A 21902-nucleotide genomic window follows, 5' to 3' on the forward strand; every position below is an offset into this window, starting at 1 on the left:
GCTGCCCAGACAGACACACTCCAGAGCAAAAACTTCAGGTCTAAGAATCCAGTCGAATGGCTAACGTATCACTTGTCTTTATTATGTACAGTATATTAATGTCAGGCTACCTAGGATCTGACTTACAAAAAAAGACTCAAGTATTTCCACTAAAAACACCTAATCATTTGATTACTCTGGGCTCAGTAATTATTCAAGTGGCAGCAGGCAGCCCCAACACTTAGCACTGGGAGTTCCGACATGCAAGTATTTAACAAGGGGTAAAACAGCAATCTTTGGGGTTCCCATCAAGGTGGATTTTTGGATGATGGAGCGGGAAGTGTCCCCACCAGGGGTGGGTACGCCGTTAGGTTGCCCCCCCCCTTACCCGCCCACGCTTGGCACGCCCCTGGCACTTCCCTCCCTATTTGACCTACAGAATTCCCCCAATGCAGAGGCGGTGGGATCGGAGAAAGCCGGAATACACATTTGTCCCGAACACTCCCTTAGTCCGAAGGCCAGTGGGGACAATGGGGATAGTGGGATCTGCGGGATTCAGGAGCGCAGGACGCAGGGAAAAGTCGAAAGAGGGCTGGGGGCTGTCAGCTTTCGTCTCCTCACACAGCAAAATAAGTCCTGCAAATGAATAGCTCCTTCCCCGTCTTTCTTTTCCATTAATAATCCATTCCGAGATTAGCAGAGACCAAGGGGATTAAAACAACAGATATATGCAAATGTGAAATAATATTGCAATCGACATTGGAGGGAGAACTATAATTCTTTAGGGTTTCTTTGAGTAAAACAAACTGCCTCCTCAGGATTCCCTCCACCCAGGCAGGGTGAGAAGATGCACTTTTGTTTTCCTATTCCCTGCAGCCAGGATCTGGTGCCTGTCCCCCCATTCACCTCTCAGTCTGTCAATTTCCTAAACTTTCACAGCCGCTACCCGCCTCACCCTTGCCCCCAGCTCTGCTCCCGGGCCCAGATGCCCGAACAGATACAATGTTTCTGCCCTTGAACACACAGGCTGTAGAAATAACTCGAATTTGGCCATGGCTATTTTTTTTTTTTTTTTAGCAAATTCTGTTTATTTTGTACAATGTGGAGAAATTTTTTTAAAAAGGAATTTATTCTCGTTTTGAAACAGAATTGATCTTTCATCTGGAGGAATCATTTTGACCCTATGTTGTTACGCAGGAGATGAGCAACTTCTTAGTTGCAAGCAAAGGGTGATAAGGGGTCCCCTGGATTGGGAGTGGTGGAGGGGGTTGGGGGCGGCAGGGGTCCAAGCCAAGCCAAACGGTTTTCTCACGTGCAAACTCGCAATCCAATCCTTTCGGAGTTAAGCCTAGCATGGGGCGGGGGGGGGGGGGGGGGGTGGAAATCAGGAGCATCTCTCTGAGAAGCCCTTTCAAACAAAATCAAAACAGGACCGGACAACCTCAGACCGTCCCTAACATCCCTGCTGCGAGGCCCGCGGGCTGTGGAATCTCGCACGTCACCTGGCCCCAGCAGGGCGGCCAGCTGAAGTGTTCATTTAATTTAATTTTATTTTATTTAATTTTAATTTTTTCAAGTTAAGGCTGAATCTCGGCTTCAGTGCTTTTGCCAGCCAACGTCTCCTCCACTGACAGGAACCAGCAAACTTCAGGACTCAAATAAGCGTCTTAATTTATTGACGCAAAACAGGGCTGCTTGTGGCCCCAAATTCTCGGCGCGCTCAGTCCCCCCGCGCCCCCAGCTTCGGTCCCTCCATTTGATCTCCGGGTAAGGCCCCGCGGCGCGGGCGGGGGAGCACGCGGGGGAGGCGGGGGGAAGGGGTCGCGCCCGCCCCCGCCTGCCGGCCCGCCGGCCCGCCGGCCCCGTCCCCGCCCGGGAGCCCCGCGCCCCCCGCCCCGCCGCCCGGTCAGCTGACCCGGCCCGCTCGCCAGCTCCCCGCCCGCCGCCCGTTTCCGGTCCCCGGGGTCCGAGCGCGGCGCGCGTTGCGGGAGCGGCCGCGGCGGGGAGGTGATGCGGGGGGCTGATTACCATGAGAAAGGCTGTGCCTGGAAAAGCCTCCTCCACGCGACTGTCAGTCTCGCTAAACGGAGGAGGGGTGTCGTGGGGGGGACGGTGGTGACGGGAAGGGGCCCTGTAGGAGTCACCAGAAAACTTGGACTGAGTTGGAGGCGACGCAGGCCCGAGGAGGTGGCTTTCGCCTCCAGTTGGAAGGCTGTGGCGTTTAGGGCGCGGACGCCAGCAGCCTCGCCAGGGAATTGAAAACCACAGATCCTGCCTTCCCTACCTCCCTCTGGCTCTCCTTCTCAGCCCTTCCTGCCCCTTATCCCGATTTTCTTTAAATTCTTTCCCAATTGCATTTCCTACATTCTCTTTGCTTTCTATTTGATCTCTCCCTTTTGCAATCTCTTGTGTTTCTTAACAGCCTCTCTCCGTCCTCGCTCTCTTTTTCTGCCTCCTTTATGTGTCCAGATTTATCACTTCGTTTTGAAAACACAATGTTAAATATGTAATTAATCTACCAGCAGGAGGTCAGGGACACCCTGACTAAAATAACTCCCTGGGTCATCAGAGAACAAGTTCACCAGGTGTCAGTGAAAAGTAAAAATAATAATAATAATAATAATAAATGTATAAATCAATATCTCAGTAGTCATAATTGCTTCTTATTCTGAATTATCATATCAGCTCAAACTGACTTTTAAAAAATACAATCTTCCTAAAAAATGAATAAGACTTTGAATAGAGAAAATTTTAAGAATCAAGGCAATGTGAGAAAATTTCTCATTAATAGTGATATTTTAGCAGTGCTTAACAGACTAAAGATTACAATAGTTACTTTAAAAGAACTTAAAATGTGCTTTTTCCTTTAACGACTATCTGGAAAGTGTAAGACATTTCCCAAAGCGCCTCCCCAGCCCTAACAGAGCTCAGTCTACTCAGAGCGGAACATCATGTCATGCTTTCTGTACATGCTACGCAGACACACAACTTGAGTTGTTCAGTTGTTTCCATGGCCAGGTTGCCTCATTACCTAGCAAGTTAGTGAGCACAGGCTGCCTATGTCATTAATGTGGCTACATTTTTTGTTTTGTTTTTCGTTTGTCTTTCATTCATTTGGGGCACATTTGTTCTCTTAAAATTCAGAGTTTGCACTTCATTCCAATTTGTTTATTTTGTTGAATTTGTAAAATGTGCTAGAAATCAGTTGAACATGTACATGAAGCCCTTTTCAGGCCAAGAAAAATAAAGTTGCATTCAAAAGATGCCTTTTATGCTTCATAATTATTAATTGGCATTTTATGATGAATAATTAATCATTTGAATAATTTTGGTATCTCTGATCTGAACACATATTTGCATATCTAATGCTTGATTTTAACTGTTTTTGAAAAAATGTGCATTCTCTTAGGACGAAGAAACAAAGTAACATTTAAATGTAAGCTTTCTCTTCAACACTTGTAAAAGTTTATTTATTGATTTGAACTATTCTTTCTAGATACCCATAAAACTTAATTTGTAAACCGCTTACACATAGAAATCACACACAAACGTGTGACAGAACTACAGTTAATTAAGAAAAACAATACCCTATTGTTAAATCAAGTCACTCTCCTCTAAGTACAGAGATGTACGTGAATTGGGCAACATATTTTCTTACCGGGATTTGGTCACTGAACTTTTTGGTTATGTCAATTTATACATGCCAAAAAGTAAAAAAACAAAACAAAACCTGAGGCAAAAGACAGATTTCAGACCTGGTACTTAAGAAAATTTTTAAGTTTTTAATTTATTGATATGTGGGCTGATTTAGTTATTTTAAAATTATTAAGCAAGCACATCCCTGATATTATTATACCCCTGTGTCTGTTGAAGTCCAAAGTATCTATTTTGAATAGTAGCCCTGCAGATTACTACCTTTGTGATCACAGGCAACTTTCTCTGAGTTTGTTTCCGTATCTACAATGTGGGCATACTGATAGTAGCTATTCCTTAGGGTTTTATACAGAATTAAATGAAGTAATACTTGAAACTGCATTATAGTGTAGCTTTATTACTGTAATGAAAGTTTGAAAAAAATAATATGGGACATACAGATCAATTAAAGACAGTATAATTATTTTTTGACTGCTAAAAACAACTATTTAGCTTCTAGTATTATTCATAATTTTTCTATTGAGAAATGAGTGCTGTGTCATTAAGTGAAGAAGTAAAATAAAAAGCATCATAGGCTTTATGGCTGGTTTATGATTCTTCAGACCTGTTTGAAGGATGCGTAGCCACAGGCATGAGAATAAGTACAGTGTGTATTTATTCACTTAGTTCAGCAGTTAATTTATTATATTCAATATGGTCATAGTTTGGTTATAAATATCAGACTACTTTTAGTACAAATGTATGAACTTAAAGATTCTCATGTTCTTTAGTAACACAATGTCTTTGAGTGTAAGGGTTAAATGTGCAAAAGCTGAGAAGTGGTCTTGAGTAAGACTTGTGAGGGGAAAAAAGGGCAAATTTACAAATTTGGAGACCAGGAGCTTGGCTGTCAAAGCACTATTTGCTGTTAGAGCATTCATAATGAACTGAGCATTTCCCGTTGGAATCGTAGTCATCCTGGGGTCTGAGCTAATTCCAAGTACCTATAGTGGGGGAGAAAATCAATTTATTAAATGGAAAATGAAAGTTTTGAGTCTCTTAAACATCTACAAATCCAGATTTTTTTTGGGGGGGGGGGGGGACACAAAAGCTTCAATGCAAATCTAGGGTAAAAAACTATTGAGATATTCAATCTCAATACAGATGGATTTCTGTTGTGTTCCTTAAGACTCCTCAAAACACTGACAACCTTACTTGTTTTCTTTCTCAAAGGATCCATTCCATGCTCCTCGGCAGTCAAAACTATCAAAAGGGCCATTTGGGCAGCCTATGGGCATGGAGTGACCTGTACCTTTTTAAAGGGAAATGGGATCAGAAATTTTTTGCACCTACGGCAGGGGTGTCAAACTCATTTTCACTGGGGGCCACACCAGCCTCATGGTTGCCTTCAAAGGGCCGAATGTGATGTTAGGACTGTATAAACGCAACTACTCCTTAACAGTTAAGCGAGAGCTTGGCGCTGCCACCAGGTAGAAACAAGGTGCCAGGCTGGATAAAACAAGGTGGAGGGCCAGATTTGGCCCTCCGGCCTTGTGTTTGCCACCTGTGATACAGATTGTCTAGAGACCGGGGAATAACTTCATGCTACCTTGTGGTCTTATTTGGTAGTCCTTATTTTGTTAAAGGGTTCAAATTTTAAACTTTGTACTCTACTCAGTCTTAATTTTGCACTGAGATTTTTTTCAGAGTTGTTTCAGGTACTTAAATATAAAAACCTTACTCTAGAAAATGATCCTTTCCATGATATTCACAACTACGAAATAATAATAGCTAAGGAAAAACAAAAGAAACCAACAAACCCCTGCTTCTCTAGGCCTGATAGTTTTAATTGTGCCCTAGAGAGAATCAATAACTTTCCTTACTATTCAGGTGGCTGATTCTTCTGTGGCCTTTAATGTGCCAGGTCCACTTTCATGGCCAACACCATGTACATGGGACATCCAACATCCTCTCCCCTTTCACACACATCCTCCTGCACCTCTTTGCCCACCCACTCTGCAACCCACACCCAACCGTCCTGGATGATTTAGTTAGTCCTTGTTTTTCCATGTGTGGCTTAGTTTGCCTTTTGGACCTAACACGTAGGCTCATTTTTTTAGTTATAATATTGGCTCAGGTTGAATGCTTTCTCTGGCTTTTTTGCCTCTGGCTTCCCAGATAAAGTGTGTTTCCTAGTTCAGTTTTCTCTCCAGGACCCTCCGCTAGGAAAAGGCTCCATAGGCAGGTCCCTGCTAATTCTCCCCAGCCCCGTGTTGGGCCCAAGCACAGGACAAGTCAGCGATGAAGGCTGATATGGGCATACCTGAGACTAGTTTTTATTTTCTGTACAGTTTCTTTGATCAGTTGTTGACTGGGAACAGGACATCGGTGTACTTGAAACTAGCTTCTGTACATTCTTCAGCATATTATGGTGGCAAAGACAGAGGTTTTGGCATTAGATGAACTGTCTTTGACTCCCTGTTTTATGAGTACTAATTGTGTATTGAAGACAAAATATTAAACCCTTGTGAACGTCAATTTAAAAGTGAGCAAAAGAGTATTTATTTATTTATTTATTTAGAGGGAGGAGAAGGGAGGGAGAAAGAGAGGGAGAGCAATGTTAATGTGAGAGAGAAACATCTATCAGTTGCCTCTCCTATGAAAGGCAACCTAGTCATGTGCCTTGACCCGGAACCCAACCGGTGACCTTTCTTTTGCTTTGCAGGACGACATCCAACTAACTGAGCTACACTGGTCAGGGCTGAGCAAAGCGGTTTTTAGATTTAAGGTGGTTGTGGTGAAAAAATACAACAATATATGTAAGATGCCTGGTACTAGGTAGTCATATCAATAAATAGGAATTCCTTCCCATGAATTAACCTACAAATGTTAGAAGTTAGATTATAGAAAACCAGAGTGGATGTAACATGTGCTTTAGGTGATGTTTATTATTTTAGTGATTTTCTTGTTATTTATTTAATTATTTTATGATTTTTATTAGGAATTATTTAACTGGTTCTTGCAACATTAAAAGTTAGTGCTGATAACAATGTTGGAAAGGTAATATGGAACTTCTCAGTTTGTAGTAGAAAAGGCAGGGTGTTCATGATATTAAGCATCATGACACTAACCCCTGAGATGAATAAATGTACTTTACAACTTGATTATATATTTCACACTTCCATTTACAAGGGTTAGGAAAAAAATAGCTTTCCACCTAATTCTCTCTACATAATTTGGCATAGGAGGAAGCACTCTTGTAGCCAGCTTACCATGGTCGAGAAGTGTCAAAGATCCACTCTGGTGTAGCTCAGAGGATGGAGTGACGGCCTGCTAACCAAAAGGTTGTTGGTTGGATTCCCAGTCAGGACACATGCCTGGGTTGTGGGCCAGGTCCCCAGTCGGGGGCGTGCAAGAGCCAACCAATCTATGTTTCTCTCACACACTGATGTTTCTCTCACTCCCTGACTCTCTCTCTCTAAAAATAAATATTATAAAAACTACAGAGGCTCGAAGGAATTGGGGCTGGAGGAGAAGGGATGGACTAGCACTTACAAAGTTTGCCTGCATTATCTTCTTCTCACTCCCCACTTGAGTGCCGAAGCTTGGACTTAGGAAAAGAAATGTAAGAATATGTATGTAGTGAAGACATTGCTTCACCCTCCTGCCTGCAAATTTGGGAACAGGGTTGGGTCAGCAGGCCCTGGCATGATCTACTGCGTATGTGACTTTTCTCCCCTATGCCCTAGAAAGGAGGGTGTCAGGGGAGGACTGGGCTGTGGACACAGGGAGCATATTGTTCCAATGGTTCTGCTACAGTGCAAACCAGGCTTCTTTTTCTCTCTCTGGAACTAACTTTGCTACACATGCAAAAAAATCTGTTCCTATTAGGTTTTTCCCTGGCCATTGTGGAACCATAAGTATGGCTCCTGTGGCAAAGGGGTAATTTTTCTGGGTTGAGGGAAGCTGGTTTACCTATTGTTCTTGGCACATGGCTAGCACCCTTCTAGACAAGATGGACAGAAAATACTTGGTATTTTAAAAGGAGAAGGAAAATTAAAACCCCATTTTTTTTCAAAGCTTAATAGATCTATCTACTAGGTATTTGGAATTTTAGTTTGAAGAAGTCATCATGGTCCTGAGCTATATTATTACCTATTATCACTTAGTGTTTATGGGGGATACTGAAAAAATATTTATCGTAATTTGTTGTTGTTATTCAGTAAGGATGATCTCTATTGAATTTTTGCTTCTATTGAGGAGGATTTTCGTGTGGTTAAAGAAAACGTTCAGGGTTAAGTGAAACACGAAGTCTGTCTGGAAAAAGTCCAGCATTGTTAATATAACAAGAATGGTTTGTGTGACATCAGTGTAATCTGGCAGCCAAGGAGAGTGGACTGGAATGCGCATGTGTGAACAATGACAGCTTCACTGTACTAGTCAGTGGGGGCGGTAGATGCCGTTGAGTGAGCATGTGCACTGTGTGTCCACTGCATTCAAAATGAGCGAATAGGGCAATGAATCTCCATAAAATTTGCATTCAGCTTGAACATTCCTCCACAGCAATTATCTGGATGATTCAGGAGGCCGCAGTTATGGGCAGTTGGTGATTGGCAGCTTCATCACGACAACATGCCTGCTCATGCATCATGCCTCCTGCAGAGTTTTTTGAGGAGACATCAAGTCACCCAGGTGACTCAGCCCCCCCTACAGGACAGATTTGGTGCCCTGTGACTTCTGGCTTCTTCGAAAACCAAGATCACCTTTGAAAGGGAAGAGATTTCAGATCTTCAATGAGATTCAGGAAAATACGACAGGGCAGCTGATGGCGATTGGGTGAACTGTGTGAGGTCCCAACCTGACTACTTTGAAGGGGACTGAGGCGTCATTGTCCTATGTACAATGTGTCTTGTATCTTTTATCTTCTTCAATAAATGGACCTATTTTTCATATTACATGGCTGGATACCTTCTGGGCAGAACTTGTATGCTTGTGAATGTCATTTAGAATCACACTGGACTCTGAATATGGGGCAAATTAATGCTTTTTATGATACTGTAGCCATCACTTGGAAGTTTTTAATCATTGCTTCAATTAAGATCTCTAAATAGTAATTTATTTGACAAAGAGAAGCAATGTGTCTTTCTTAATCTCCTGGAATAGTGCCTATTAAGTAGTAAATATTTGTTGTTGTTTATGGAATCTGCCATTCATCAAAAAGCTGTAAGGGTGTATAAACTGATCTATTTCACACTTGCAAAGGCTTGAGAGAAGAATGAGGATAGAGATGAGGGTAGCAGGAGGGACCATGGACACTTAAACCCGCACAACCTCCTTTTTATCATATATGTTTCCATTACATTATTTAATACAAACTGTTTTATTCCTCTTTTCTGTGTCAGTTTACATATGGCAAAAAAAAAAAAAAAGAGAGAGAGAGAGGAGCAAATGCAGAATTCTGTGTATATATTTGTCATTACCTTTAAATGGCTCTAATGAATCTTTTTATGGTTTATTTTTAAGTAAGTATATTAAAATTTAATAAGAGGTTTTCTCTGAAAAAGAAATCATACGGAGAAAATGGAGGGGACTAGGAAAAGTATAGTTTCTTCTGAAGGCAAGTGTGACATTGTAATTTAGGGTAAATGATGCCTTCACCTTCCTAACACCACAAAACACCCAAAGAAAGAAAACAGAGAAGATGGGGAATTTTGTTTTGTTTCTCTTTCAATGGGCTAGATAATTTTCCTGCCAGCAGATTAATTTTCATGTAGAAAACTGGTCAGTGGTTGTCCAAAGGTATATGAAAAGTGTGAGCCCTATTTACAGTGCTTTCTCCAATTCCCTTCCCTCTCTCTTCTTCCCTCAGTCTCATGCCCTATTTTACCAGGTCCTCGCCTCTTCTTACCTTTCTTTTGATGCCCTCTATTCAGAGAAAAAAATGCTATTTTTCAAAGATAGCCTTGTTCACAGCCTCCAACAAGCTTAGCTTTTAAATAGTAAATATGACCCTAGGATTTGAAATTTCCACGGGGCTGTAGAAAATTGCCTGGAGGAAACAGTGTTTTCCTGAAATACGTGATGAAGTCGGACAATTCAATACTATTGCTGCACGCCCAGTGCCTAGCATGGAGTTTGGTGCATGAGAGGTGCTGAATAATGTGTCCCGAATGAATGAAACCATGCATGCGTGAATAATGCTGCCAGGCTTAAGGCAACAGATGTCATTTGTTCCACATGGGGGGAAAAAAGGAGTTAAAAGGCATTATTAATGTAGATGCAAAAATCACCTGTGGTCACAAACAAGATTCTGGTATTATTTTTGAATTCTGGGTATAATATTTTATTTCCAAAATGAAAATGCCTAAATTACTTACAAACCAATAGAGTTACAACAGTCCGTCCGCCACTCACTTGCAAAGGAAATTTTCAATACAAATAAAGTCATACATATTTATACTAGGGTAATTCAAAATAACTTCCTCACATAAGCACAGCCACATTGAAATAAAATCTTGCCAACACTACTGAGTACATTCCTTTAAGGAAAAAAAAAAATGCTCCCCGTAGCGTCCGAACTATTTAAAAATCTTGCCAGCTTCTTCAACATACATCGGTTATCTCTCTTCAAATCACTGAGAAGAATTTAAAAACTGCTTCATCAGGACAACTGTTACCCTTTCTCATACTCTAGTTAGAACCTGATCTTCTTAAAAGGACCATATTTACAGCTTCTTTTGAAATTTTGAGACCATTTGGCTATGTTTTTGCTACATTTTCTCTTCCTGATTTAATTAGTAGGGACATTTGCATGAAAACAGGAGGATAGGGACATAAGATTTTTGTCTTATGAGTTCATCTGTTTCTGACGCTTATTCCCCACCTGAGACCAGTATCTGTTTTATTACAACTGGGAGGACGGGAGCTAGATAGGAAATGATGAAGAAGTGGTTGGAAGTGAAATAAAGTTCAGAAGTAAGGACTCAGGAGGCTAAGGGATTGGTGGATGATATGATAATAAATTTTCTTCCAGGTCACTTCTTTACAAGCAGTCCATCATGTCAGTGACATGTGCTGTTGCTATAAAACAGGTTAGAAACCTGGGGAACTATACAGAACTTTAAGAAGTTGGTGCCTCTTTCAGAAAACCATGCCTAGGCAGTTACTGTGTCACAGGTGTCGCAGGTGTCAGAGAAAACAATGAAGGAACCAAGTGTGGTTAATCTATGAACGCTAGAGATGGCTACTGAAAGTTGGAAAGAAGATAAAACAAAATGTTCCATTAATTCTGATTGCCTTGCAAATGCTTGTGGTTTTTTACAAGGAGAATCAGAGACTATTGGGATAACTGAGCATCTTCACCTGGAGTTCAATGGGCATGTAGACACATACATATCCAAAGTTGGAGTCATAATCTTCTTCCAACTTCTTGCTTTCTCCCATATTCTCCAGCTTGCTGAAGGGCACCATCATCCGTCCAGGCTTCCAAGCCTAAACCCTGGGTTGACCTTTGACTCTTTTCTTTTTTTTTAATCTCCTTATTCCATCACTCAGCAAGTGCTAATGATCTACCTCCCCAGGTTCCTCAGACGTGCTCCAGTCCCTCAAATCCTGCACACCGACACCCCTACCCTATTTCAGCTGCCCTCCTTCATCTTCTTCCTGGAAGACGGTGCCACCTCCTAACTGACTTTTCCAATTTTCCAGTCTCTCCTCCCTCGTATCTATTCTCTCCACCACCACTGGAGTGAGCGACTGATCTGTTGTAGAACATAAACCTGACTGGCCCTGCTGAACACGAAAGCCATTAGCAGTTCCTCCATTGCACACTGGCTGTGCTTTGCAAAGTCAGGTAACCCTAAGGATGGGTGTTTTAATATTTATAAATATCGTTTTATAATAATAATACTTCAACTGAAACTTGTTCCTTTCCCATAGTTTTGGGTAAAGTTCAGAATGAAGATGGGCCATTTTAATTCTGCCTGTGCCCAGGGTTGGAGTACCCACTGTGAGAGAAGCACAGTGCCAATGAGCTAAGCCATAGGTTCTTCAGCAAAGAATGTGAAGCCCACGGAGGGCCCATGTTTCTCCTTCACCCTCCTGTCCCACTGCTCTTCAAATGGCACATTCCGCTTTTGTACTATTGATTGTTTTCCCCTGAAAAAACCATGCTGTCTCCAATGTTAGGGCTTTTGCCTATGCTATGACCCTATCAGGAATATTCTTTCTACTCCCTTTGTTGTCTGACTTCTCTGGTCATTCTTTCATTCTGCTCATGTGTCATCTCCTTCTGGAAGTCGGAGGCGGCTCTTCTGCGTCCTCTAAAACAAGTTGTTTTAGAGCCGAATGTGAATGTCATGGTGCAAACTGACTTCCGTCACTGGAAAGGAGGTCTAAGTGTGTGCACATTCCATTGATAACATGTTTAGACACAGGAAAGCTACAGGCTTCCCATGCTTCATATTAATAGGATACACGAAACTCGGAAATGTCTTATTGAAAGTTTTGAATACCTTGCATTTCGTTTAGATGTGCATTTGCAAAAGTATTAAAATGAAATACCCTTCACATGCAAAACATTTCCACATTTCAAAGCTTTCATACATGTGCTACCTCAGCTGATCCTTCTAATAAACTTTCAAGGTTGGAGATATTATTATGCCCAATTGGGAAAAGCAGGAAATTAAGATTTTGATGAGTAAAACAAAATAATCCTACTCATTTCAGAAGTCCTAAGTATGTTTAAGATATGGAAACATATCTGTGAAGCTGGTAAAGGGCAAATACTATCATTCTTATGTGACAGATGAGGAAATAGGATTTGAAAGGACTGGTTCAGAGTCGCATGGGTCCGCCATGAAGGCAGAAATTGAATTCAGGGTCCTGTGATTCCGGTTAGTCCTGATATAGCCCCTCATCCAGAGAAGTCATGTATGTTTGCATACTTAAAGGATGCCTTGGTTTGAGGAGAGCAACCTGAAGGAATCGTTTTTTTTTTTTCTTTTCTGTCCATAAGTTTGTCATTTGTGGTTAAGTACACAAAGACACAAAACCATAAACAAACTTGTCCAAGAGAGTAGTTTGGGAGCTAAATAGGAAAATTAATTTGGTTTATTTCAAATAAAAGAATAGGGGCCACAGGGGTTACACAGAGACTGAACATTTTAAATTTTGTTTCTTTTGCCATAAAGTCATAAAATTCTTAGGGTTTTTTTTGGTGTGTAATCTTTATTGTATTATTTCCATTACCATTTGGTCCCCTTATACCCCCTCCCCCAGCAATCCCCACTCTGTTGTCCATGTCCATGAGTGCTTTTTCCTTTTTGCTCAATCCCTCCACCCCCAACCCTCCCCCCTATTAGCTGTCATGCTGCTCTCCATCTATGGGTCTGTCTCTTTTTGCGTGCTAGTTGAGTTTGTTCTTTAGATTCCATATGTAACTAAAATAATAGGGTATTTGACTGGCTTATTTCACTTGCCATAATATTCTCCAGGTCCATCCATACTGTCTCAAAGGGTAAAATTTCTTCTTCTTTTTAAATGACTGAATAGTATTCCATTGTGTAAATATCCAATAGTTGTTTTATCCACTCATCTACTGATGGACACTTGGGCTGCTTCCATATCTTGGGGATTGTAAATAACACTGCAGTGAACATAGGGGTGCTTAGTGTTAACTAAATATAGCAAGACTATGTAAATATAGGTTATCACCAATTTTCCAGAATATTTTTGATAAATGTTAAGTCCCAACAACATGTATACTTTTTAATAGTTCTGTTGTCAAATGAAATGCTACTTCCAGTAAGAGACTATCTTTTACTTTTCTTTATTCAGAATTTCACAAATCAAATATAACAGATATTCTTTTGAAGGGAGAAAAATTTCACAAAAGTTAAAATGGTAGATAAGACATATTTTTTAATATATTTGTGCTTTAATTCACTGTTGAGAGGTCAGTGCTACAAAATAAATTATACATAACTGGGAAGCAACACCTGAATGCAAAGATACTTATAATCTTCCTCCCACCTACCCCTAGAAATTGGCTAAGCAGTTTTTCAAACTATGCTTCTATGCATAAATATGTTAAGGTTAAAGTGTGCTGGCTAATGCATTGATGTTATCAGCCAATTAATAAATTCAAATATGTGAGGGCCTTTCCCTTCCTAAGCTAATGAATTGCTTGACAATTACACACATGTATCACATATTCATTCACTTAACCTCTGCTTGTTAATTCCCTACTGTGTGCTGGGCACCATGCAGAGAATAAGGATACAGTATAGATAAAGACAGACCTAATCCTTGCAGGCTAGTGGGGAAGACAGTGTGATGAATGCTATTGGGAGTAGAAGAGGCAGGCCCATCTAGCCAAATGATAGCTACAAAATAAAGTGAAGGCGAGAGTAGATCTTCCTAATGCACAAAAGGTCAGGTCTTTGAAATCCATCAAATGGCACTGAAATTAGTTTAAATCACCTGTGACGGGTTATAACCCTGCCAGGCTGGGCTAAAGGCAGGTTGGGACCTCAGAGTAGGCTGGAAGGGAGAGGGGAGAAAGCCCAGTGTTAGAGCTTCAGGGTGGGAGGCTCTGGATCCCAAAATAATAGGACAATGACTAAAGGACCCTGGTGCACAAAACTCTCCAGAGCCTGACCTCAGTATCCAGCGTTCATTCTGGTGGACCTTCTTGCCAGCTATGCAGCAGTGTGTCTTACTTTCTGGGGGTTCTTTGTTGGCTGTAATAGGACCCCAATCAGCTACGGGGTCTCATGGGTATGCTCTAGCCCCCCAACAGGGGGACAATGACAAGGGCTAGACAGAGCATCACAGGAGGAGCTCAAACTGGGGGTCAGGCCAGGGCACGTTTTCCAACAGAGACCCGAAGTGCACAACGGGCACCACAGCAGAAACGCTGAATGCGTCAGAGGGGCTAGGGTTCTGGGGCCACTCCTTAGGGAGAGTTTGGTGCCTGAGCTTTCCAGGGGACAGGCTCAGTGCAACAGTGTCTCTTTCCTTCCGCAGCACCCTCCTCCTGCCATCGCTGCCCTCTCCATAGTATGTTTGTTCGTACTCCAACAATACCTCTTACACCCAAGTGTTGAATACGGCTTCTGTCTGCAACAAGAACAAGAAATAGTTTTGAGTGTAAATTTGGCTTTCCTTGGGAAATAATATTTTCAGTAATTGTCAGTTTATTAAAATATAGGTAAGCCTTGTTTTTTTTTTTCTGCAAAGGCTGTGATGCTTGAAATTAAAATAAATATAAATTAGTAATTTTAATATTTTGATCTATTTATTGACTCTAGTGGTTATAATCTTTTTAAACCAAAAACAAAACAAAAATAACAGGACTAGAAAGAAATCTTGAATTAGTGAATGCATGAATTTTGTTTAAGTGTCTTTGCTCCTGGGATAACTAAGTACCACACATGTGCATTTGTTACCATGTAGTGGGTTAGGTCTTTTGAAAGGACCCAATAGATTATAAGATAATCATTTGTTTATGCTTTTGCTCAACTTAATTTTTTTAGAAATTCACCTAGGACTTTATTTTCTCTTTGAAGGTAAGTTTATTCTTAAACCTATGTTCCCAGGTGTTTTTTTTAAAAAGGCTGAGCTAGGCAGCACAGGTATTAACTCTACCACTGAACCACGTGAGCAGGTGATTTCGGCCAAGTCACCTAACTTCTTTGGGCCTTAGTTTCTACATCTGTAAAAGTGAGAATAGCACCAACCTAATGGGATCATGATTTAGAGCAAATGAGACAGTAGGGATCCAAGGTCCTGTTAACTGTCAAGTACAAGTGCAGGTGGTTGGTATCTGTGTTCAGACGCGGGTGTTGCCCATCCACGTCACACAGACCGAAACGTGAATGCATTCCACAGCTCGACCAGGTCCTGAGGCAAGGAGTGGGAAATGGCAACGAGTAAAAGGGTCAGTGAAACTCTTGGCTTCTAACCAGTCTTCTACAAAACCTTTTCTAACTGCATATTTTAAGAGATGAGGAAAGATAAAAGAATGAAGAGAACTGCCCTTTTCCTTTGACCGTTAAAACATTTCCTTTTCCTAAATAACTCAGCTATAGAAACTGAAGGCCTAACTCAGTACTGAAGGTGACCATTGAAAGCACTGTTTAGAATGTTGTATTTGGAAAGTGAGGTGCCACGAACATGGACTCACATCAGACAGAGGTGGACATGAGCAGAACAAGCTTGTTCACAAAGCCCTTCCCTCTCTTTGGCTGCGAGTCACAAAAATCTGATGTCTGCACGTGAAATGCTTCCGAGAACAAAAGTTGAAACTTGTGTGTGTGGCTGTGTGTGTGAGTGTGTGTATTTAGTATGTATAAGGAAGAATGAAAGTGAGATACCAAACTCTTTCATTGACTCAAATTTAGGGCCAAATTTTAATAACACAGCTGTCCAGATGTGAGACACTAATGAGAACATAAGGAGTTCCTGGATAGAAAAGGGATAGTTGGCCCAATGGCCTGTCTCCTTCAAGTTTATTGCAACACACCTCTCCGTGTTGTCAGCATGTCTTCCACCCCTTCTGCCTACATAAACATGTCCAGCTGTCTCTTAAACTCATTTTTACTTTATATTGCACTCAATGGACTTATTTGGTAATTTGCGGTATTTTCCATATGCTGGTGGATCTTTGGATGAAGTTGCCCTACATTTTCACTGCTTCTTGACTAATCACATGAAATGTTCAATAATAAAATGTGTACAGCAGGCCGCACTGGAAATTTGGAAGAAATCAACTGAGAAAACAAGCACACCTATAACAAATTTAAGAAGAAAAGACTTCTTTTGCTAACCTATGTTTTACTCTTTCTTGAGGATGTGAAGATGTAGGTGGGGAGTGATTAGGGTGGGTAAACATAAAACTTTCTTTTACTAGATTAGTCTCACCAACAAAATTCTTAGCAAGAGGAAAATGCTAAGCTCAACTTATGTAATAAAAAGGATGTGACATTTTATTTTGGTTGGGTTAAAGTCACATTCCAGATGATATTTTTATTATCTTAATTATATCAGTATTTCAGGATAACATAAATTTGACTTGTATTATTCAAAAAATTAAATTAGCTCTCTGAATCAGTGTAAAAATGACTTTACACTAAACACTTCTCCTCAAAACTCTTCAAATGACTGAAGACCAATGGCCCTGGGGTGAAGTTTCAGGTTGACTATGGGAACTTCTGATTGGAAAATGCACTTGAAAACTTGAATCAAGATTTGATTGGAGCTTATGAAACTGGAAATAATGAGTTCTTGCTGAGGAGAATTCATGAATAATTGGTATATAATTTAGTTGAATATTTTACATTTCCATTTTTGAATGCCATTATTTAAACATTATTTCAATATATGTGTGCTTATTTAATATACATGTGTAGAGATTATATATCAATTTCAGTTTTTTATTGACAAACACGTAGGATGAACAGCCTGCCCCAGCTCACCCTGGCATTTCCTGGTTTTTAGCCCTGAAAGTCCCACTTGGCTGTGAGTCCCCTCAGCTCCCTGCAAAGAGGGGCTGCACAAACACGTGTAAGAGAAATGAAAATAATTTGCCCCTGAGACTTGCTTGGTTTTTTAGTCTTTCTCCTCTTCGGACTCTGGGAACTCAAAAAGCGAAGTGTTACGCCAGCATTCCGGAGCCTGCTCTCCTGTTACAACAGCCTGCGTTCGGGTGTCAGCCCCTTGGTGACTGTGGTGGAAGATGATCCACGGGATTTTTTTCTTTTAAATTGTTTCCAAGCTTGTACAGATGATGGTTTATTTAAAACAAACAAACAAACAAAAAAGAGCTGGAAAAGTCAAACCTACTTTCTTCTAAACCTTTCTTTCCCAAGTCACTTGCTCTGCAGACATGCTATAAGACATCTCCTGAATCTAGTCCCTTGAATGATCTCCGACATCTCAGAAGCCTAAACTATATCCTGTTTTCCGGATTACGGTAGGAAGGGATGATGTCCATTGAGTTATTTTAATCTGTGTGGTTCACAATTAGAAGAATTCTGTATTTCACTCATTTTAAATTTGTGAAGTGTGACATTTGCACTTTCTCAAGGAGGAGGTCTCAATGAAGAGCATGCCGAGCCAACGCCTTAATGATTTTTAGCTTCAACAAAACCTTTTCCAGGATTCCTCTTCCTAACGACTGCTGTGCCAGGCATTGTATAAAATAACAGTCTTCGTGGTTAGATGATCTCATGGAAGGTGACCCAGAGATCTTAAACACAGAGGAATGTAATCAGCCACTCACTCGTTTCTACATTTTCATATGCGCCCCGTGTCTCTGTGGTAGTGCCCTGCTCCGTGTGTGTGCGTGTGTGTGTAAACACGTAGAGTTTAGCTACAGAACATGTCACACATTTCATTCCTGGTCACCATGCTGCATGACTGATCCATTTCACAGGATGTGTTTAGTATGGTTCATTGCCCACTGGTCTTATTATTTAACAATTTGCATTAAATTGAATTTTCTATTTACAGGTGTAAATGGAAATTTTGGCTTCTGAGAATTTATTATTTAATGGTCAGAATGTTCTTGGTTGAATTAGCTCTGCCAATATTAGACTGTGTATACCTAGAATAAGTTTGGTATATTTAATTAGAATAGCCTCATAATAGGAACTTTAAAAAAAATGGCTAAGCTTGAGCTACTGAGGCCAGAACAGTATCATTAGTCTAGGAGACATTTACCATAATTCTCTAGAGGTTTTTAAAAATCTATGTGTATTTCTTGATGGATCAGAGGAAGTTAAATTAGTTGTAATGTGTAAAAATTACTCAGAAGTTCAAAAAGCTTGAAACCTTTATCATCTGCTATAACATTTTGTTGGTAACTGGAAATTTCTCATTTTAAACTCTCCCGGGTGTGTACTGTTTCCTAGGCTCTGCCTCTATGCTTTACCCATCTTGCTGCTTTAAATCCTCAAGAAATATCTTGCGTGGTGGGCATTATCTTTGTCTCTGTTTTACAGAAAATCAGATGCCAAGCCTGCTTGCACACAGACCCAGTGAGTGACAGAGCTTCCACGGCTACACTCTGGGCCAACTATTCCAACTCCGTGGCTTGTCCTCCTGCCACTGTCCCCGTGGCCCAGCTACCCCTTCACGCCTCAGTGTTTCAGAGGATGTTAATGACGTTCACCGCCTTGGGCTTGGGCATACTGTTCCACCCTTACTTCTCTGTCTAGCACACTCTTCGTTTTATTTTTGCTTCTTTTTTGTTCTTTCTTCATCCCCAGCCCTGGAGTGGTAACCAACAGTCATACTGGACATTGTGTGCTTCTAATATTTTTATTTTTAGCTTCTCTCTCTTTTAAAAATACCTTTATTGAGGTATAATTCACATACCATATGACCCATGTAAAGCCTACAGTTGGTTTGTGGCATATTCACAGATATGTGCAAGTATCGCCAGATTCTATTTTAGAATGTTTTCATCACCACATAAAGAAACCCTGTCACCTTTAGCGATCACCCCTCTCCTCCCATTTTTCCATCTCCCTCAGCCCTAATCAACCACTAACTGACTTTCTATGTCTGTAGATTTGCCTATTCTGGACGTTTTGTGTACATGGAATCACATAACACATGGTCTTTTGTAACTTGCTTCTTTCACTTAACGTGATATTTTCGAAGTTCATTCACATTGTAGCATGTACCAGTACTTCATTCCTCACTATGGCTGACTAGTATTCCATTAGATGGATATACCACCTTTTATTTATTCATTCATCTGTTGATGTAAACTCAGGTTGTTTCCCCTTTTGGTGACTGTGAATAGTGCTGCTCTGAACATTTGTGTACAAACTTTTGTTTGAAGACCTGTTTTCCTTTTGGATATACAAGGCCTGACCAGAAAGTACCCAGCCATGCAATATTTAAAATAGAGACATTTATTAAAGAAGATACAAGATACAAAAAACATTGTACATAGGACAATGACCCCTCAGTCCCCTTCAAAGTAGGCACCTTGGGACCTCACTCCCAATAGCCATCAGCTGTCCTGTTCCATTTTCCTGAATCTCATTAATGGTCTGAAATCTCTTCCCTTTCAAAGGTTATTTTAGTTTGAGGAAAAGCCAGAAGTCACAGGGCGCCAAATCTGGGCTATAGGGGGGCTGAGACCCCTGGGTGATTTGATGTTTCACCAAAAGCTCTGCACAAGATGTGATGCGTGAGCAGGCATATTGTTGTGATGGAGCTGTCAATCACCAGTTGCCTATTGCTGTGGCCTTCTGAGTCATCTGAATAGTTTCCAGGGACAAATGTTCAAGCTTAATGCAAAATTTGATGCAGATTCATTGCCCTACTTGCTCAGTCATTTTGAATGCAACAGCCACACAGCACACATGCTTACTCAAAGGCATCTACTACCCCCACTGACTAGTACAGTGAAGTCATCACTGTTCACATATGTACATTCCAGTCCATTCTCCTTGCCTGTCAGATTACCAAATTTCATCATGTATGATGTGCACCCATGTTTTTGGCCTAAACTTTCAGGGAAAAAAGCTTCATTTTAATTTTTAATTCAATTATCTATCATCTATTTATTTATTTATATTTAGATACTTTTTTGTATTATAAAGGAATTCTGGCATTTATTTTTGAATACATTATGGTACAAGAAATTTTATGTAACAAATAATTGCAAAACACAAGAATAGATGCAAAGTATTTCTAGCCATGTGTAATACCCAGCCTTATTTCTCCCTCAAAGATTTGGGCAAAGAAATGCTCATTATAAATGTCAAAATAAGGTACATTGAAATCATACAAACCATCCTTGTTATATTAAAATGGTTGGACTTTTTCTGGACAGGCCTCATATATGTCAAGTGTACTACATCCGATTGAAGCATTTTTTAGATAGCAAAAATTTGACTACTCCTATTTTTAAGAATTTGTCCATTCATTCAATATTTATGCCACATAGTCATTTTTTTTACTTTTACCATATAAATTCTACCTTAGAGTTATATGAAATATTGGTAAGAATCCATAGTAAAGATAAACAAGAAACATTATAACCAGTATAGAATATTTAAAAATGCACTCTAATTTTATGCTGATTTATATATTCTGATTTCAGAGTATCTTCCCAGGATTTATACCAGGCTATTAAATATTGGGAAACCTCTGCAAGGCAATATTTTGGGAGCAGATATAAGTGGAAAAGAAGAGACACTGGATGGCTTTAAACTTCAAATGATTCTAATGAATGTATTTTCTCATTCTTAATATCCTGTTTTGATGTTTCACTTATTCTTCTTATGTCATAATCTTCATTCATTGCTCTTCATGTCTTTTCCAAGGTTTCTTTTCAAATAGAGTCCTGTGTTAGCACTTGGCATATGTCTTTCTTGTCAGTGACATTATGAAAATTAAAAAAACCCAAAACCTTCCTTGCATGCATCCATACAGGTTGGCTGCTTGTAACTGCACCAGGCTGTAAACCGTGTCACCTTATTAAATTCGACAAATTGTTCTGAACATTGTCTCTACAAATGTTTTGGAAGGGCTTTACTGTCAGGTCAGCTTTCTAAGAGCTAGAAATATGTCAAACCTGGCAGCTTTACCTTTATGTAAGAGCCAAAATACAAATAAGTAGATTACAAAGCAATCAATCAATACAGCATGCAGGATGTCATGGTTGGCATTGACCTCAGAGTTCGGCACCCTCATTTTACAGATGAGTAAGCTCATCTGTAAACTCCGCAGGAGAGGGTGTTTTTCCTTGACTCAGTTATAGCTAGCAAGGTAACCTTGGTTGCTGCTGTACCTCGGTTTCCTTATGTGAGAGAGAGGAGCTTTCCCTTTTTTAGATAACCCCCCAGATATTTTCCCACTTCAGATTTCCATGGTGCCATGACAAATTTGATATATTGTATTTGATGTATTTCTAGTCCTTAAGAAACCTCTGACATCATACAAAAGATTCTTCTAATTTCTTACCGGTCTCCCTATATATTCTCTAAAAGTTAGGCACACTATCAATTTATAGTTATTGGCAAATTCATAACTTCTATTCACTATTGAGAGAATAAACAAATGAAGATCTTTTTCCCGTTCAGAGAATTTTTTCACTTTTTCTCCTCCCTGGTTTGTTGTCGTAGGGTTGCTTGGGGATATTAGGTTACTGATCTTTGTTTTTCTTTCTACAAGAAGCTTTCACTAAAGTATTTTTCGGGGGGTCATATAAGAAACAATGACTCTCACATGCAAGTAATTAAACGGATGTAAGGCAAGAAAAGAGT

General features: G+C 40.3%; 1 protein-coding gene across 1 annotated transcript in view; it reads right to left on the reverse strand.

Annotated features, from left to right (window-relative positions):
• The window catches only part of ZEB2 (zinc finger E-box binding homeobox 2), a 136992-nt gene extending 134892 nt beyond the window's left edge, over window positions 1-2100 (reverse strand). The window contains exon 1 of the mRNA XM_053918635.2: window positions 2008-2100. Within this exon, the coding sequence (XP_053774610.1) occupies window positions 2008-2010 (3 nt within the window). The 5' untranslated portion in view covers window positions 2011-2100. The remainder of the gene's footprint in view (window positions 1-2007) is intronic.
• Between the last annotated feature and the right edge of the window lie 19802 nt (window positions 2101-21902).

Source organism: Desmodus rotundus, chromosome 2, assembly GCF_022682495.2.
Source record: "Desmodus rotundus isolate HL8 chromosome 2, HLdesRot8A.1, whole genome shotgun sequence".
Taxonomy (NCBI): Eukaryota; Metazoa; Chordata; class Mammalia; order Chiroptera; family Phyllostomidae; genus Desmodus; species Desmodus rotundus.